This window comes from Lytechinus pictus, chromosome 5 (assembly GCF_037042905.1).
Source record: "Lytechinus pictus isolate F3 Inbred chromosome 5, Lp3.0, whole genome shotgun sequence".
Lineage (NCBI taxonomy): Eukaryota > Metazoa > Echinodermata > Echinoidea > Temnopleuroida > Toxopneustidae > Lytechinus > Lytechinus pictus.
In genome coordinates, this window is record NC_087249.1 from 8576305 (window position 1) to 8593409 (window position 17105).

Consider the following 17105-nt stretch of genomic DNA (forward strand, 5'->3'; position numbering starts at 1 on the left):
CGCCCCCCTAGGAGTTTTGCAGTTTGTCACCGACAAAACTTGAAACCTAGCCGCGCTGACTCTTACAGAAGTTGAGAAGGTTTTGACGCTCAAGCAATGCACTGTTCCATGCATGATTGATCAAGTTGGCCTGATTGAGGGTTATGCAATCATAGCTTCAATCCCCAGACTGTAAAATTCAGATCATTTTCCAGACTTTATGACCCTTTGTGTAGACAACTGTCTAGATCAATTTACAAATTTGAACTACAACGTTAAAGTCAAAATAAGAGATTCAATTAAATTTGTTTCCACTTTACAAAAAATATTACAAATCAATATAATACAATATACAAACACATACCCATAATAAAAATAGTGGGGAGATCACAGAAAGTACAGGGCCCAGTAACTAAAAGGATATGTGAATAATCGCTAATTTGAAAGAGCAATTCTGATTGGTTCCTAGTCAGTCTACTGAGCAAAATGCCCATGCAACAATGATCTTGATAGGCCAGTTCATTTAGCGATTGATTGCGAACATTTGTGTAATGGGGCCCTGATTGTTTTATTTCAAAATTTTCCCTGACATTATTACATACAAATATGAAATTATTATATTAATGATTATGGTAGAAATGGTGACACGACATTTGCCCGCGACAATTGCTCTGGGCTATATTTCATCTCAGATATAGGGTTAGGGTTGCAATAGGGTTTTATGCTAGGTTTAGGGTTACTGGGTAGGTCTAGGATAGTGCATAGTATTAAATCCAGGGTTAAAGTTGGTCATTCCATTAGTGTGTGGAATTTACACATGTGCCGTGTGGTCCAGTGGTTAGAGCATTGACCTCATAATCACAAGGTTGTGAGTTTGAATCCCCACTCTGCCATTGTCTCCACTTTGATAAAAAAGACCCGAGAGTAATATCTGTCTTCTATAACGTCAGCCGCTATGACTGATTAACATAGACGTAAAATGTTTCATAGGTAATTGGTAATACCGGCTTGGCGTTTACCAGCAAAAAAAGCTGTCCTGTCGAGTTCCCGAAGGAGTTACCATAAACAGAAACAGAAACGGAAATATCTTGAATCTTCAACTTACACTCATCATCGTGAATGACGGCATAGTTATCCTTCTCTATAAAGACAATGTTGCCAAGGTGAAGGATACCAGCTACACAGGAGAGGACATTCTCTTGATTATCTTCCGAGATTCCAATCACAGACATGGCATTCTGAAATAAATGTGACAAAAAGTGACACTTCTGATTCAAGGGTAATGTGTAAAATGGATAAACAAATACATGAATATACAAATGATGGACAAAAGTGAGTGCATTGGTAAGCTTTGTAAATCATAAATCCCAACAGGGCTCGATTTTAGCGGGAGCCCGGTGGCAAAAGGCTCCCTAAAACCTCTGCGGGCTCCTTAGAAAGTAATTGAAAAAGCCCGATGGGCTCCCTAAGATTTTCTAGTGGCAGCCATCAAAAAAGCAATTTCTTACCAGCACGCTAATCCACGCTTTAAAAGTCTAAATTATGTTTTCAAAATCATAACAAACCTTGAAAATAGCGATATTAGCGACAGTTTCAAATTGCTTAGCTGCGTCTTTTTTCTTGTACCACGTTTTCCACACATAATGGTACGGCACCTATGGAAAAAAAAATTCGGGCTACACCAGTGCGAGTACAGGGGTCCATTATCATTAACGCCGTGTGTAATTTCCAATGCACACATTTCCCATTGGGATATCATGATTCTGTGTCATGTAGACTTCGGCTCTGCTTGTCAAAACGGCGCCTATTAACATCCAAAATAACTTACCTCGGTAGTGAATTATTACTGAAAAATAATTTGTTTCATTTTTTCAAAGGAGGGGGTAAATATCAGACAGTAAATCATCAAACAAGGCACATTTTAGGAGGCCGCCGAATTTTACTCACGCACGCACTGACACCTGTGCAACTCTGAGCTTTCTCTCTCTGCCTGAGCTCTGGGGGACAATTCGGTCAGTAAAGGCCTAAATGATGGTGATTTTCTGTTTCAGATAGAGTTTACATGTCAGGTTTATTTTTGAAAACTACGGATAAAGATGGATGGTTTCTTCATTGTTATATATATTTAAGTTATTAATGAATACTTTTTCACCGAATTTAGACTCCCCCATAGAGAAATGCAATTTTCGTGGAGATCTGCGTTTTCAAAGAACTGCAGGAAAAGTTAGGGTATATGTACATGTAACATGTGCCTACATGTGACATACTTAGCCTGTGTGGTTTTGTACTGATATAAACACGATATTATGGAGTAGAAATTAGATGATGAATTAATTTCTTTAACATATACATGTATATCCAAGACCATCGCACAGTCACACCCACACAAACACACACCAACCCACATCCATGATTCTAAGCATGAAAAAAAAAAAAATTTAGAGTTCTAGATCTATCATAATTTATTATTAGCAGATCAGACTCTCTCCCTATATTTTTATATTTATTCATTTTTTTAATGTATTTATTTCCTCTATTTTTTTTTTAGGGGGGGGGGCATTAAAAATGGAAAAAAGCATTTACTTTTGTGTTTGTGATGTTGTATACCGGTGTCTCAGTGTGTTGGGGTGTCAAAATCTGATTTACCCTGAATAAATACACCTGGTGCTGATGATTATTTTTTTTTAAGTATCGTAATGGTGTGCTTTATTTAATCTTTTAACAGGTAATGACCAGTACTATGCAAAAAAGTGATAAACTTGGGCTCCTTAAAACCCTTGCGGGCTCCCTAAAAAAGTGCTTGAGGAGCCCGGCTGGCTCCCTAAGAAAAAAGTAAAGGTCAGGCCCTGCCCAATTGAATTAATAAATAAATTAATATTAATTAGGTCTTGATAGAAATATTTCCCAATAAAACAAAGATCTAGAAAAGAACAGCAAAATATGAGAAAATGCTGGGCAACTAGAAAATTAATAATATGAAATGGAATTCAACTATCAGAAGTTATTACCAATTTTCTCCCTCCTGAAAATAATGAAATGCCACAAAAACCTGTCATAACAAGACACCCCCCCCCCCCCTCTAGCTTTCAATCAATTATCTACCCATCTATCTCCCTACATGTATCTCCATCAATCCGATTTTAATCTTTTACACGGATCAATCTCATTTAGTTCTGTTGTAACTTTGTCATTAATGCAACTTCCATATAATCCTTGGTAAGATTTGGTTGGTGGGCCATGTTTTAATAGCAGTTGTCATAATTACAAAGTTACCTTGGGTTTAAGCCTTTATGTAACAGGCCCAAGATCTATCTTTCTACTTTCTAACTCTCTATTTAGCTCCACCCCCCCTCACCCTCCATCTCCATACCTACAAATGTATACCCCTTTCAATCTTCTTATACGCATTTAATCGTTCAGTTTACCTCTGTATGAAGATGATATATGAATCATACAGACTTATCTAGGTAAGTATTGGTTCATACCCAAACATCTCAACAGAATTTCATAAAAAGTAATTGCCAAAAACCTAAGATTAAAGGATTTAATCCTCCGATTCTGTCCCAACAATTGTGTTCGACGTGTCACTTCTACAAGACAGTGACATACACATGTCAACAATCACCGGGGCATTTCCTAGTACAAGAGGTACATATACAGTATATGTACATGTATTATCTTCACAATGCATATTAGCTGTTTGATATACACATACTCGAGCAAAACTGACCCAGGTTTAATTCATATCTAGAAATGTTTTGTTACTAATTTTTTTTAATAGAAACTCTCAAGTCACATACATTAAGCTGTGATTAATTTAAATGAGATCTACTCCTCCATTTAACAATACAGTGTGTCCCCCAAAAAACTATACACTTTTGAAATGGCTGCCAAATAAAAAGTATATCACTTTGGGGGAAAGACTTATATATACAGAAAGCCAATAAAGCCATCTTTCAAATGACACAAAAATGTTGGAAAGCTATTCATGCTTGAGTGAGCACTATCCACTTAAACAAAGGGTATGGAAATTAGGGTGGGCAGGAATTAGCCTTTCAGTTTCTTTCAGTTTTTGAGAGGCGAGTCCCTTGGAACTCGCAAACTTGAGGGTGTTGTGATGAATTAATGGTCATTCATTATCAATTTAAATTGTTAGAGCAAATTTCATGAATTATCAAATTGAAATTCCATGCATGAGTGAGCGTGAATTGCAATCATTAGTGCATCATTTTAACTTTACAATGTGGGTCTCAGCAGTGTGTTCATTGGAGTCAGGAGAATAGGGGTAAGAAACGACTTCAGTGGGTGAAGTAAGCTGATGGGAAAAGGGTCAACAGAACGTTTAGCCTCCCTCCTACAGGTCCGTCCCTCCCCCCTCCTGTTGAGATTGAGACTGATTGCTATTACATGTACGCATTAAGTGCAGAGCGTACTGTCAATTTGATAATAAATTCTGAAAATTAGGTCATCAACTTTTACCTATCAATCATTCAATCAACAATCTGTTAGGAAATCAACTCAATCAATGTGATCAATCAAATATTCACCTTTTTCAATAAATTATCAATCAAACATACAGCTTTTTCAATAAATTATTTCATAAATCATCATAATAAGTCAAGTTCTTAATAATCATTTAATGGAAAAGAAAGACCCGTCAACCATAATTCACTTGGCATTTAAGTTTTAAATACCATCCAGGAGAAAGAAAGGGGGTGGAAGGCGGGGGTGAGTACATGACATGTAATTTGTAAGAGAACGCAAAGAAGAATGCCCCTTTAACCCAGTCTTACCCTATCTCACCCCCTTGCATGTAACAGGTACCAACACATTACTCTGACTCTCACAAGCACATTTGCTAAGATCCACATAATAAACTAAAAATGCTACACTAAAATTACAATTCCTGTTTACTCATGCATCACATTTCAATTTAGTAACTAATGAAATTTGCTTAAGAAACAAAAACTAATCTCAATTCTTCAATAATTTAGCATAACACCCTTAACTTTGCAAGTTCCAAAGGACTCGCCTCTAAAAAAAACTGATAGGCTAATTCCTGCTCACCCTAGCAAAGGCTAGTCTCTCAGGAGAGGTGAAAGGGGTAGAGAGAGAGAGGGGGAGGGATGGGGGGGTAAGTGTTCTGTTGACCCATATCCCGTCAACCTACTTCCCCCACCTAATTCCTATCCCTATTCTGACTTCCATGAACATATTGCTGAGATCCACTTGAAAAAGTGAAAAATTTTATTTCATGTTCATTCATGCATTAAATTTCAATTTAATAATTCTTGAAATTTGCTCTAAAAACCTAAATTGATAATGCTAGATCATTGATTTATCAAAACACCCTCAACTTTGCAAGTTCCAATGGACTCGCATCTCAAAAACTGAAAGAAATTGGAAGGCTAATTCCTGCCCACCCTAATTTTCATACCCTTTGTTTCAGTGGGCAGTGCTCGCTCAAGCATGAATAGTTTTCCCACTGTTTGGTGTCATTTGAAAGTTGACTTTATTGGCTTCATTATATGCAAGTGTTTTCTCCCTAAGTGATATATTTTTCATTTGGCAGCCATTTCAAAAGTGTATAGTTTTTTTGAGACGCACTGTACATTAAAATTTTCATGTACAGGGAAGTGGTAACCCAGGAACTTTGTAGACAATTAATATCAAGAACTGTGCCAAAAATGATGCAAATGTAAATTATCAACTTGTTCTGTTGACAATCAACTTTAGACTTGTAAGCTTTGAGGGTGGATCATGCATGTTACTTCAGCTCATATATAACCTAATTCATCACTATTCATCTACTTTCTACTATAATTAGTACCACTTTAGAATGAATCCTGGATACAAGATAGAAGGGAAACACCTCTAGTGTCAAAATGATATTGATAGTATCTTTAAGTGTGAAGTGGGAGGTGAGTGGACAAATTGGTATTAGAGTCACTGCTTTATTGATTGGGGCGATTCCATAATGCACATACTGTACCTTCAAGATAGTTAAATTTCTTCCAAAATTATGTCAAATATGCTGAGTTATAGATTTTTACAGTCTGTATTTATTTCAGAAAGCTTTCAGTCACCATCATCACCAACATTTTTTAATTAACATAAGAATCAATGCCACTTTCATCAACATCGTCACCATTGCGTCATCATCGTCGTCATTGTCATCATCATCATTACATTCATCAGATCATGACCTCAGCCACTACTAACATCACAATCATCATCTAGATGACAATATATTGTTGCAAATACAAAATTGTATCCCTTTATATAACAGCATCCAATCCACCCACTGTAAAAGCACCACTCAGGTTCATCATCATTATCATCATCAAAATCATAATCATCACCATTGTCATCATCAATTTCATAATTACTATCCTCATCATCATCTACCATCATCATCATCATCATCATCATCATCGTCATCATCATCGTCATCATCACTTTCTTCGCAACTGCCACTATCATGGTTTTGAATACGTACCAGTGTATCATGGTATTCCTTAACATCATCCAGTCCATCCACTTTATATTCCCCACTCTGGTTCAAGTAGTAGTAATAATCTGGTGTGGTCAGACCAAGTCCCTCTGAAAATTATTAATAAAAAAATGAATATAATAATAATAATATAGGTACATTTACCCATGGAAGCCACTTCAGTTCTGAAAACTGTTCTCCCAGCGAGCCCTGCTATTATTATTACCCCGGCTGTTGGTGGGCTGCCTAGGTGCTCAAGCATTCAAGGAATTTCTTCATACCAGTTACCCATTCACCTCACCTGGGTTGAGTGCAGCACAATGTGGATAAATTTCTGGCTGAAGGAAATTACGCCATGGCTGGGATTCGAACCCACGACCCTCTGTTTCAAAGTCAGAAGACTAATCCACTGGGCCACAACGCTCCACAAAGCATAATAAAGCCTCGAAAGCATGTATAAAACATTAACTCTAATGGAAAGTAAAAGGTAGCTAAAGAGAAAATGGTTATGTAAAATAGAATACTACAATAAAAATCTACATATATTTTATGAAAGTAGTTCAAGTAATTCAGTCCCAAATGGCATTTCTGACCTTCAGTTTTATTTGTTTATAAATTATAGCAGCAATATTTATTTGAAGGAAATGATAAAAATGCATTGTTTACAACATAGACCAACATTACATGCACAAGAAATATATCAAACCTTTTGATTATGCGATTCCACACGTTACAAAATGAAACTGGAAACTATATTTATGGGACAAATAATTTCTTGTGTAGTTGTATGATTTTGTATCCTACATGTACATTTTAAGTTAAGTCTAAATATAGGTAATCTGAAAGTTAATTCATATACAATTACTTCCCTATGATTGCAGGAAGGTGACATGACATTTGCTCCAGTGAGAATTTCTCTGGCGATAATTGTTCTGGGCTTTATTTCGTCTAAGATACATGTATAGGCTTAAGGTTAGGGTTGCCATAGGGGTTTGTATTTAGGTTTAGGTTTAGGGTATAGTGTTAAATCCGGGGCTGAAGTTGGTCATTCCATTAGTGTGTGGAATTTAGAATGGAGCAATTGTCATGGAACCTGCAGGAAGACCAGGGACCCGTCTTACAAAGAGTTACGATTGATCCAATCAATCGCAACTATGGAAAGCCAGCAAAGTCAACATATAAAATGCATGTTTGTTCAAAAAAATTCTAGATATGTACAGTATGTAAATGTATATCCATAAATTCATTGAATTCTTGACAATTTGGTGAGATCTCCTTTGTTTACAAAGGACATTTTGCAAATTTACTGTAGAAAAAATTAAGACACTGATGGATTTCCATAGAGTTACGATTGATTGGACCAATCATAACTATATGTAAGACGGGGCCCTGGGCCTCATCTCACAAAGAATTACAACTGATCCGATCAACCTCACCTAGATGGAAATCCATCAATGTCATAATTTTTTCTACAGGAAATTTGCACAATGTACTTTGAGAGCAAAAAGAAGCACACTGAATTTTTAAAACAATGAATTACATGTATGAACATCATATCATCACATCAACAGCATGTCTTTGTAGGGGGGCCCCTGATTGAAACAATTGAATAACATGCACCTGAATAACAGGCCAATATTAAAGTATTTTACTTAAAAGATATATATTAATAAAACACAGAAACATGGGGAAATTCAAACTACGAAGGATAAACAAGAACTTCAAAAATTGCCATCTATGGTAGAGGAAAATAATGTTGCAATGAAGAGATGAAATGTTTCTCTTTTGTACTAAAATGAGGAAAAAGAGCATCACAATTAAAGATCTACAAGCACAAAAGTGTGTTTGATTTCTTTAGAAAGGGAAAAAATGAAAGTTATGCGCCTGAATTTGTATCAATGCATTTTCTTGCTAACATAAAGGAAACATCTCAACACAATTTCACTTTCCAAATAATGATAAATCACTTCCTTCACCTAATATATTTCCACTTTGAAACTGAAAGTTTATAATGGAGACTGCAAATTAGATTACTAATTGTATGTTGCTATTAAGCTGACTCATACAAATAATGATAAACAAGAAAATCTGGAAAAACTAGTAACTTTTCCTTAATTTTCAACTAGTAATGAAAGAGAAATCATGAGGCACACCATGCTCTAGTGCATTGATAATTATTGCTATAAAATTGAGATACTTGTTTCATTTAATTATTAAGCAAATAATCACCATCGGTGAAGGTGATGGGCAAACTATCGCTTTCGAGGCAAGCTAGGTGGAGCTATCTTTCCAAAGCGAAGCTGAGGAAAGATAGTGAGTACATGTACATCCAGCTTGCTGAGGAAGATTTGTTTCACAACTGGCTATCCAAGGTTAAACCACAACTTGAAACTTGAGATTAAATCAAACCCGACAACAGAATACAGGCCCACGTATTCACCTTTTTGTTGGGGATTAGCACCGTTCAGTAGCTGGTAGAAGATGTGGAAGTTTCTTTCATCGGTGTTTTGACCGACCACTCTGGACTTCTCCAACAAGAAGTTGGATATCCTTCCGCCATCAGGAGCTCCGGCTCTTGTGAACTGGATCTCTACATACTTTCCCTGAAAAATAAGAAATTAAAGATACGATATCATGTTACCATTTGGGGGCTTTCGTGAATTGAATCTCTACATACTGAAAAAGAAAAAATTAAAGACACCATATCATTACACCATTCGGGGGCTCTGACTCCGGTGATAGGATCTCTTTACACTTTCACTTAGAGGGCTCCCGCTGTCGTGGACAGGATCTTTACGTACATGTACTTTGCTTGAAAAACAAGGAAAGGACAAATTTAAAGATTCCTGGTGATTAGACGGTTATACACTTTCACTTATCCTTTCTTTGTATTCACTGTACATGCATTTTATATCATATTGTTTTTAAATGACAGAAAGTAAACATAATACAAAACAATACAATTCCAGTGACTGGATTTCTACACAGTCCCTGAAAAGTTGAAATTTATTATTTCAGAGGTACCATTATCCATACAATGACTTGGCCTCGAATATATTTACCGTCAATAGCTCTGGCTTTCACGAACTGCTGAAAATCATATTGACATGAACTCACATTACATACTGTACATTTGTTATCATAAACACCTCATCATGTACAATAGGTTGGATTAATAATTAATAACGATCCCATTTGCAGGCTGTGACATGACAAGTTTTCAATTATATACCCACTTTTATAGTTTTATACCCACTCAGTGTAGATTTTATAAGTAGATTTTATGGTTTAATACCTGTATACATGTACCTGTATCCCACATGTTTTTGTTGTCACTATCATTTTCATCCAAATGAGCACTTGATTATGCACACTCGGGGGAATATTGTGATATGAAATGATCAAATGGCTTTATTGCCATTATGTCTACAATACATTCTGCATAGTATCTCAACTAATTCTCATTTGGTCTTTTGCCAGTTGGTCTTGTCACATAGTGAAGTTAGACCAAGTGGGTCCTGGCTGGAAAATGGTTTAGCCGGGGGTGGGGGGGGGGTTAAACCTCCAAGCACAATGGTTAATTAGCAAATATTTGAATTCATCATCAAGAATTTTCAAATGCTTCAGTTTTAATTTAATGCATTCTGCATTTTACCTAATTCTTATTTGGTCTTTGGCCAGTTGGTCTCGTCACATAGTGAAGTTAGACCAACTGGGTATTGGCTATAGAAATAGTTTAGCCGGGGAATTTAGCCTACATGCACAATGGTTAATGAGCAAATATTTGAATTCATCATCAAGAATTTTCAAATGCTTCGGTTTTAAATGAAAATTGATTCATACTAAAAAAAATACAGGTAGACATTGGCAATTCAAAAATCTAATAAATGAAAGGCTGTCAAATCAATACTTACAAATCTACTTGAGTTGTTGTTCCTCACTGTTTTTGCGTTACCAAAGGCTTCTAACAGTGGATTTGATTGGATAATTATATCTTTGACGTGCTGAACGGTAGCTCCGCCCCCGGATACCTTGGCGATGTATGCCATGATATACTTGGCTGCCACAGTCTTTCCTGCTCCACTCTCTCCACTAGATAAGAACAAAACAAATAATTTTTGATGAATTTGGGATAGTATTTAGAATAATAATCATACAATTAAAAGGCATACTGTAGCAACATCATCTACCAATAAATATTGAATTCTGCGGTGCACAAGAAAAATAGAAATAATAAGAGAGTTGGATGAGTGTCATCTTATAGAGCCAAGAACTTAATGTTAGAACAGATAAGACTTCAGTTTGGATTTGAGAATCTCTGACGATGATATATTTCTTATAAAAAATAATTGGCAAATCTTCTCCGAAGAGAATGTGCTACAGCAGAGAAATCCTGTTTACAATAGGCTACTCATGTTTGGGGGTCTTCAGAAGAAAACGTCTTATTTATTTTTATTCATTTATTTATAAGTCTTTTTTTAGTAAAGTGGCTCCATCAGTAATTGGCATACTGTCCTTGGAGGCACAACAACAAAAATACAAACATAACAAACATAATTATTAAAAGTGTACAATGTGAAGTAAAGACAAACAACTGTAAGAAGAAAACAACATAGAGGGCCAGTTTATAAATTAAGACTATTATAGCGTCAAAATAAAAGTCTAAATGAGGATTCTGATTGGGCATTTCTTACAAAAAATTAGGTCTTGCAAATATCAAAATAATACACTTTTATGAATAATAATATGCCACCTGTAACATGGCAAAAAAGTGAAGATTATGTTTCATCAATTATGCACCTCTGATCAACATGTTGAAAATAAATTTACGGATTCAAGGAAGTGTGTAAAATTAAAGAGAATAAAATACAAAATGGAAAGCTATTAAATATACAGGCCTAATGTTTATGGGTTATAAATCACTCTTAGTTGAAAGTGTGCAATCAACAATAGCAGCCCTATGTACAGTGTTTTGAAATTGACATCACAAAGATGTACATGTACATGAATAAAATCATTATCTTTCAGATAAAAAAATACAATGCATTTAATTCAATTTGGATCTCTTGTGAAATATCTAAAGTCCTTGGGCATGTGCAACCCTGCACATTAAAATCATATTTCATTATTAGCAATATAACAAATCGATTGTTTTTCTGGCTCATTTGCTGTTGTTTTTGTTTCTTTTTTTATTGACCATCTCAATCATTTATAAATACTGCAATTCATTTTGAATTTGGCTTGATTGGTTTCAATGAAAAAATAATATGAATAGAAAAAAATAAATCAAATCAAATTGTGAAACATTCATTTATACGATTCCATGACATTTGCTCTAGCGACAATTGCTCCGCTCTAAATTCCACACACAAATGGAATGACCAACTTCAACCCTGGGTTTGACACTATATCCTACCCTAAACCTAAAATAAAACCCTATTGTAAAACCTAACCCTACATGTACATCTTAGACGAAATTAAGCCCAGAGCAATTGTCGAAGGAGCAATGTCGTGTCACCTCCTTATACAGCATGAGAGAAAAATTCATAAAAAGCATTGGAGTAAAATTAACAAGGAGTATGCTGATGAATATCTGAATTCCTACATAATGGTGACTTGTTTACAAAAAACAAAACTCATTTCATGAATCATTAATTAATAGAAGATTCATTCAACTGAAAATGTTCATTGACCCAATTTAAAGAAATTAGGATTCCAATGTTTGAACAAAAAAGGGTCACTGGAGTGTCTATATTTACATAATACCATAACCAGTACTGTACTACAATACTGATAGCTACATGTACAGTTGAGGCCAAAAGTTTACATCCATGGAATTCAGTGAAATTTGTTTGCTTGCCAAACATTGTAAAATTTACTATATCTTAAAAAAGATAAATGCTACCATGACAAATTTGGTATCAAATGAAAGAGTGTATTAAGCTCTTTCACATGATTGGGATGTTGTTGGGATTAAAGTATATTTCAGGTGGAATTTTCTTTGAAGAAAAAAAGTAATATTTGTGCCAAATGTATTCTATTGTTATTATATTTAAAAAAAACGTTTCATAGAAATATATAAATGTCAAATATATGATTCATATTACATTTTCTATCATGATAGGTCACCAGAGAACAAAAAAGTGTATTCTGAAATTTTTGTGTTGAGAAGTAACTAGCACAAATGTGAAATGTTTTTGTCAAGTTCTTATTTTTAATTTGTCTAAAATATGAAGATTTCTTTGGAAAAAAATGACACCTTAATATTTTTCAGCTCCTGATGACAAAGCAATGTGATGAAGGGGCATGACATACTCATTTGTTTGATATCAAATTTGTCATGATAGCACAAATATTTTATAAGATACAGTAAATTGTATGATGTTTGGCAAGTGTCAACTTTTCTTTGAATTTCCTGAGTGTCCGGTATGTAAACTTCTGGCCTCAACTGTTCATGTACCATTCAAACATTAAAAAGTGCTCATCATTTCAGGAATATTGTGTTTTCTATTCGTTAATCGAGAATTGTTTATGATAGACTTTAAAAAAGCCCCCAAATTTTGATATTAAAGCAAGAAGTGGTACAGAACTCGGGCAAAATTGATGAAAAACATAGGAGGGAAAGACAGGAAAGAAGGGAAGGAAAAAGGAAAGAGAGAAGTGAGAGGAAAAGAAGTATTAAACAAGTATTTTACTATTGAAATTCAATACAAGAAGTGATATTTACTCCAATCTCTATTCAAAAGTGATTTAACCCACTGAACACTGGATTATGTATAAGACCCATAGGCTTTGTATTTGGATACTGGTATTACAGTCAATTCCAATAGGTTGGGTTGGGTATTTTACATTGTATGTCTCAGAGTTGCCTTGTATTTGTTAGTTTACTTTGAATACATGTAGATTGAAACCTGTTTTCCCATCTACAGAAACACTTTACTATTTTCAACTGAAAGACCAAAGCATTCACATTCAATGAAATAAATTTACATAAAAAAGTCAATTCACAGAAGGCAAATTCCAACTATGAGGTAGACTTACTAGACTAAACAGTCCATTTAATCAACACTAGTTACCAGGCAACCAATTTAAATATATACCTATGTGTGATTTGGGTTTGTAGAAGTATAACTAAGGCCAGGCCAACATGCCTGTATCACTAGGGTATTTGAAAGAAGTTGACCAAAGTGGTTAGTATATATTTGTATTAAAGGAGAATGAAACCTTTGGAACAAGATAGCTTGTGTGAAAACAGAAAAATCAAAGAAACATATCAACAAAAGTTTTGAGAAAAATCAGACAAATAATGAGAAAGTTATGAGCATTTGAATATTGCGATCACTAATGCTAGGGAGATCCTCATATTGGCAATGCGACAAAGATGTGTGATGTAACTTTTGAACAACTCTCCCATTACTTAGTATATTAGTATATATTTCACTTAAACTGCCTCTTTTATCACATCTATCAGTAGATCATGTGTTCTTTCTATAGGAGGGCATGTAATACAGATTTTTAAAGAATATATCATGAATAAAGAGTTTGTAATACCTTAAGAAAAAGCAAAAACAAACATTTTTGGGGTATTTTATAGTGCATCAAAGGGAAAGTTGTTCACATGTGACATCACACATCCTTGTTGCATTGCCAATGTGAGGATCTCCATAGCATTAGTGATTGCAATACTCAAATGCTCATAACTTTCTCATTATTTGTCTGATTTTTCTCAAACTTTCTTTGTTCTTATTCTTTGATTTTCCTCTTTTGACACAATCCTACTTATTCCAAAGTTTTCATTCCCCTTTAATTTGCATTTCAGGGACATATAATTCTGGTTGACACAATAGGATCGTGGAACATAGAATCTTGACTCTTCCTACAGTACGGTACTTTTAATCATGTTTTGTGATATTTATGCATCATAAAACAATGATCGCACTTCTATTTGCAGAGATAAATTGACCCAAATTGGCAAGGGGTTGCAGTTTAATCTAATAATATGGAAAATCCTAGCTAAAGTGACTTGATTTCTGAGTTAATTTGACTGAAAATTTTAAACTGACTCAATCCACTAGTAATTATACACACAATACTGACTGGTTGCCAAAAAATAACACACCCCCTCAAAAAAAAACACAGATAAACAAACAAATAAATAAATGAATGATAAATAAATATGTTAATAAGTAAATAAATAAATGAAAACTAGAACTATCGCTGAATGTGATTAATACCCCCATCGTATGCAGTTATCATGATAACAGTTTCCATTTTCCAACACATGGAAAATATAAGTTTTGTCTAGTTTTACCCCAAGACCAATGTGTGCGCTAAATACCATGAAAATTAGTAAAAGATAAATACCAGTTGTGGTAACTATCGGAAAATGAGTTCGAACAGAATCCAACGAAATTACCACCCAAGAGTTTGTAATGTATGAATAAAAAATATATGCCAGATGACTCTGGGAGAAAATGCGCAATAATTACTGAGAAATTAGCAAAATAAGCACGGGTATTGGGTATTTTGCCAAGCAAGTTTAATACACTATCCCACATATGCTATTCTGCGTAAGTGATCATCAGAATTATTGGTTTTGAGCAAAGATTTCATGATTTCACAAAGATAAGTTAAAGTACCAGATCTAGATATATGATAATATGGTGACCATTAACCTTGATTTAAAATACTTTCTCATGAAATTATTGCTTCCTGCAACTACTTTCTTTTACCTTTAATAACAGATGAAGTAGTTCAAACCACAGGATTTTTGCCTAATTTTTGACATAATATGTTGTTATTATGGCAACACACTTTCTAACACAGGAAAAAATATGTCTTGCACATCTGTACCTCAAAACCAATGAGTGGGCCAACTTTCATGGAAATAAGTTGAATACTGATCTTTTGAAGTACATGTAGTACGAACCATAAGATTTTTACCAAATTTGTTGAGAATTGGTTAAAATTGATGAAGTAATGCAAACCGCAATTTGTCATTACCATGGCAACATGATTTCTGACACACACAAAAAAGTCTGCACATCTTTACCTCAAGACCAATGTGTGTGCCAAATTTCTAGAGAATTGGTTACAAAATGAGGAAGTAGTTTAAACTGTAAGATTTTTACCTTATTTTTGCCAATATACATACCATTGCAACACAATTTCTGACACATACTAAAATGTGTCTTGCTCATCTTTACCCCCAACATGTGAGCCAAGTTTCATGAGAATTCGGGTTTTTTTCTGTTCTTGCCTTTTTACAAAATCACCTGCACAAAGTTGTTCATTTTCTATTTCTGTTTCAAGGAATTCAAACACTTATTATTGTCTACAATGATGATCTGCTTTCATTTTCAAATCTTTCTTTAATAAAGTTGCTCGTAAGTAGGGGAACTCCTTTCACTTTTCCTATTTCTTTAAAGTATCAATCAGTGACCACAAAAATAAGGACCAAAACTGGTTTCCTTATTTTTGTAATTATAGTATACAGGACAATACCATAAGAAATACAAGTAAAACCAGTATGTACTTCCTTATTATTTAATTCAATCTATTGAGAAGCTTGGAGGGATTTATAAATATTGCTCTTGATCTATAGAAATGTTGCATTATGAAATACATGTACATGTATGTATAATGGCAGGTCAGTTCATTGGGTCAATGATTGGAATGTGATCACTTTTATCATGGGGGGGGGGTAAGATAGAGAGATTCATGTGCGCTTAATATTTACAACTAATTGTAACTTTATGTCCATGATATTCCATGGGTTCTTATTTTACAATGTATGCTTAAAGGACAAGTCCACCCTAACAAAAAGTTGATTAGAATAAAAAGAGAAAAATCCAACAAGCATAACACTGAAAATGTCATCAAAATCGGATGTAAAATAAGAAAGTTATGACATTTTAAAGTTTCGCTTAATTTCACAAAACAATTTTATGCAAATCCTGGTGGGAATGCAAATGAGGATACTATGACGTCATCCACTCACTATTTCTTTTGTATTTTATCATATGAAATATGAAATATTCAAATTTTCTCCTCATTGTCAAGTGAAACAACGATTAATTCCTCCCTGAACATGTGGAATTAGCATTGTAATACTACATGGTTCAGTCAAGTCGGTCTTTATTGTCAAATCTGTGAAAAATGAAATATTGTATAATTCAAACAATAAAAAACAAAATAAATAGTGAGCGATTGACATCATCGACTTACTCTCCTAGTTGTGTATATCACTGTTTTGGGAAAAATAAGCGAAACTTTAAAATGTCATAGCTTTCTTATTTTACATCCGATTTTGATGAAATTTTCAGCACTATATGCTAGTTTGATTTTTCTCTATTTATTCAAGTCAGCATTTTCCTGGGGTGGACTTGACCTTTAATAATAGTAACATTTTGTCGGCTTTCATCTGAATCGTCGTATCAGTCTACTTTGGTCAAAATATCGATTTTGAGATTTTTGTAGAAAATGAAAGTACAAGTTGTACTCTACATGTATATGGTTAAAGGAGAATGAAACTCTTGGAGCAAGTTAGCTTTTGTGAAAGCAGAAAAATCAAAGAATAAGATCAACAAAACTTTGAGTAAAATAGGACTAGCGATAAAAGAGTTATAAGCAT

General features: G+C 34.4%; 1 protein-coding gene across 1 annotated transcript in view; it reads right to left on the reverse strand.

Annotated features, from left to right (window-relative positions):
* LOC129262472 (unconventional myosin-Ie-like) overlaps positions 1-17105 on the reverse strand; it is an 86127-nt gene that overhangs the window by 46616 nt on the left and 22406 nt on the right. The window contains exons 6-9 of the mRNA XM_054900595.2: positions 10387-10564; positions 8913-9075; positions 6479-6582; positions 1085-1217 (exon numbers count right to left, since the gene is read on the reverse strand). Of these exons, the coding sequence (XP_054756570.2) occupies positions 1085-1217; positions 6479-6582; positions 8913-9075; positions 10387-10564 (578 nt within the window). The remainder of the gene's footprint in view (positions 1-1084; positions 1218-6478; positions 6583-8912; positions 9076-10386; positions 10565-17105) is intronic.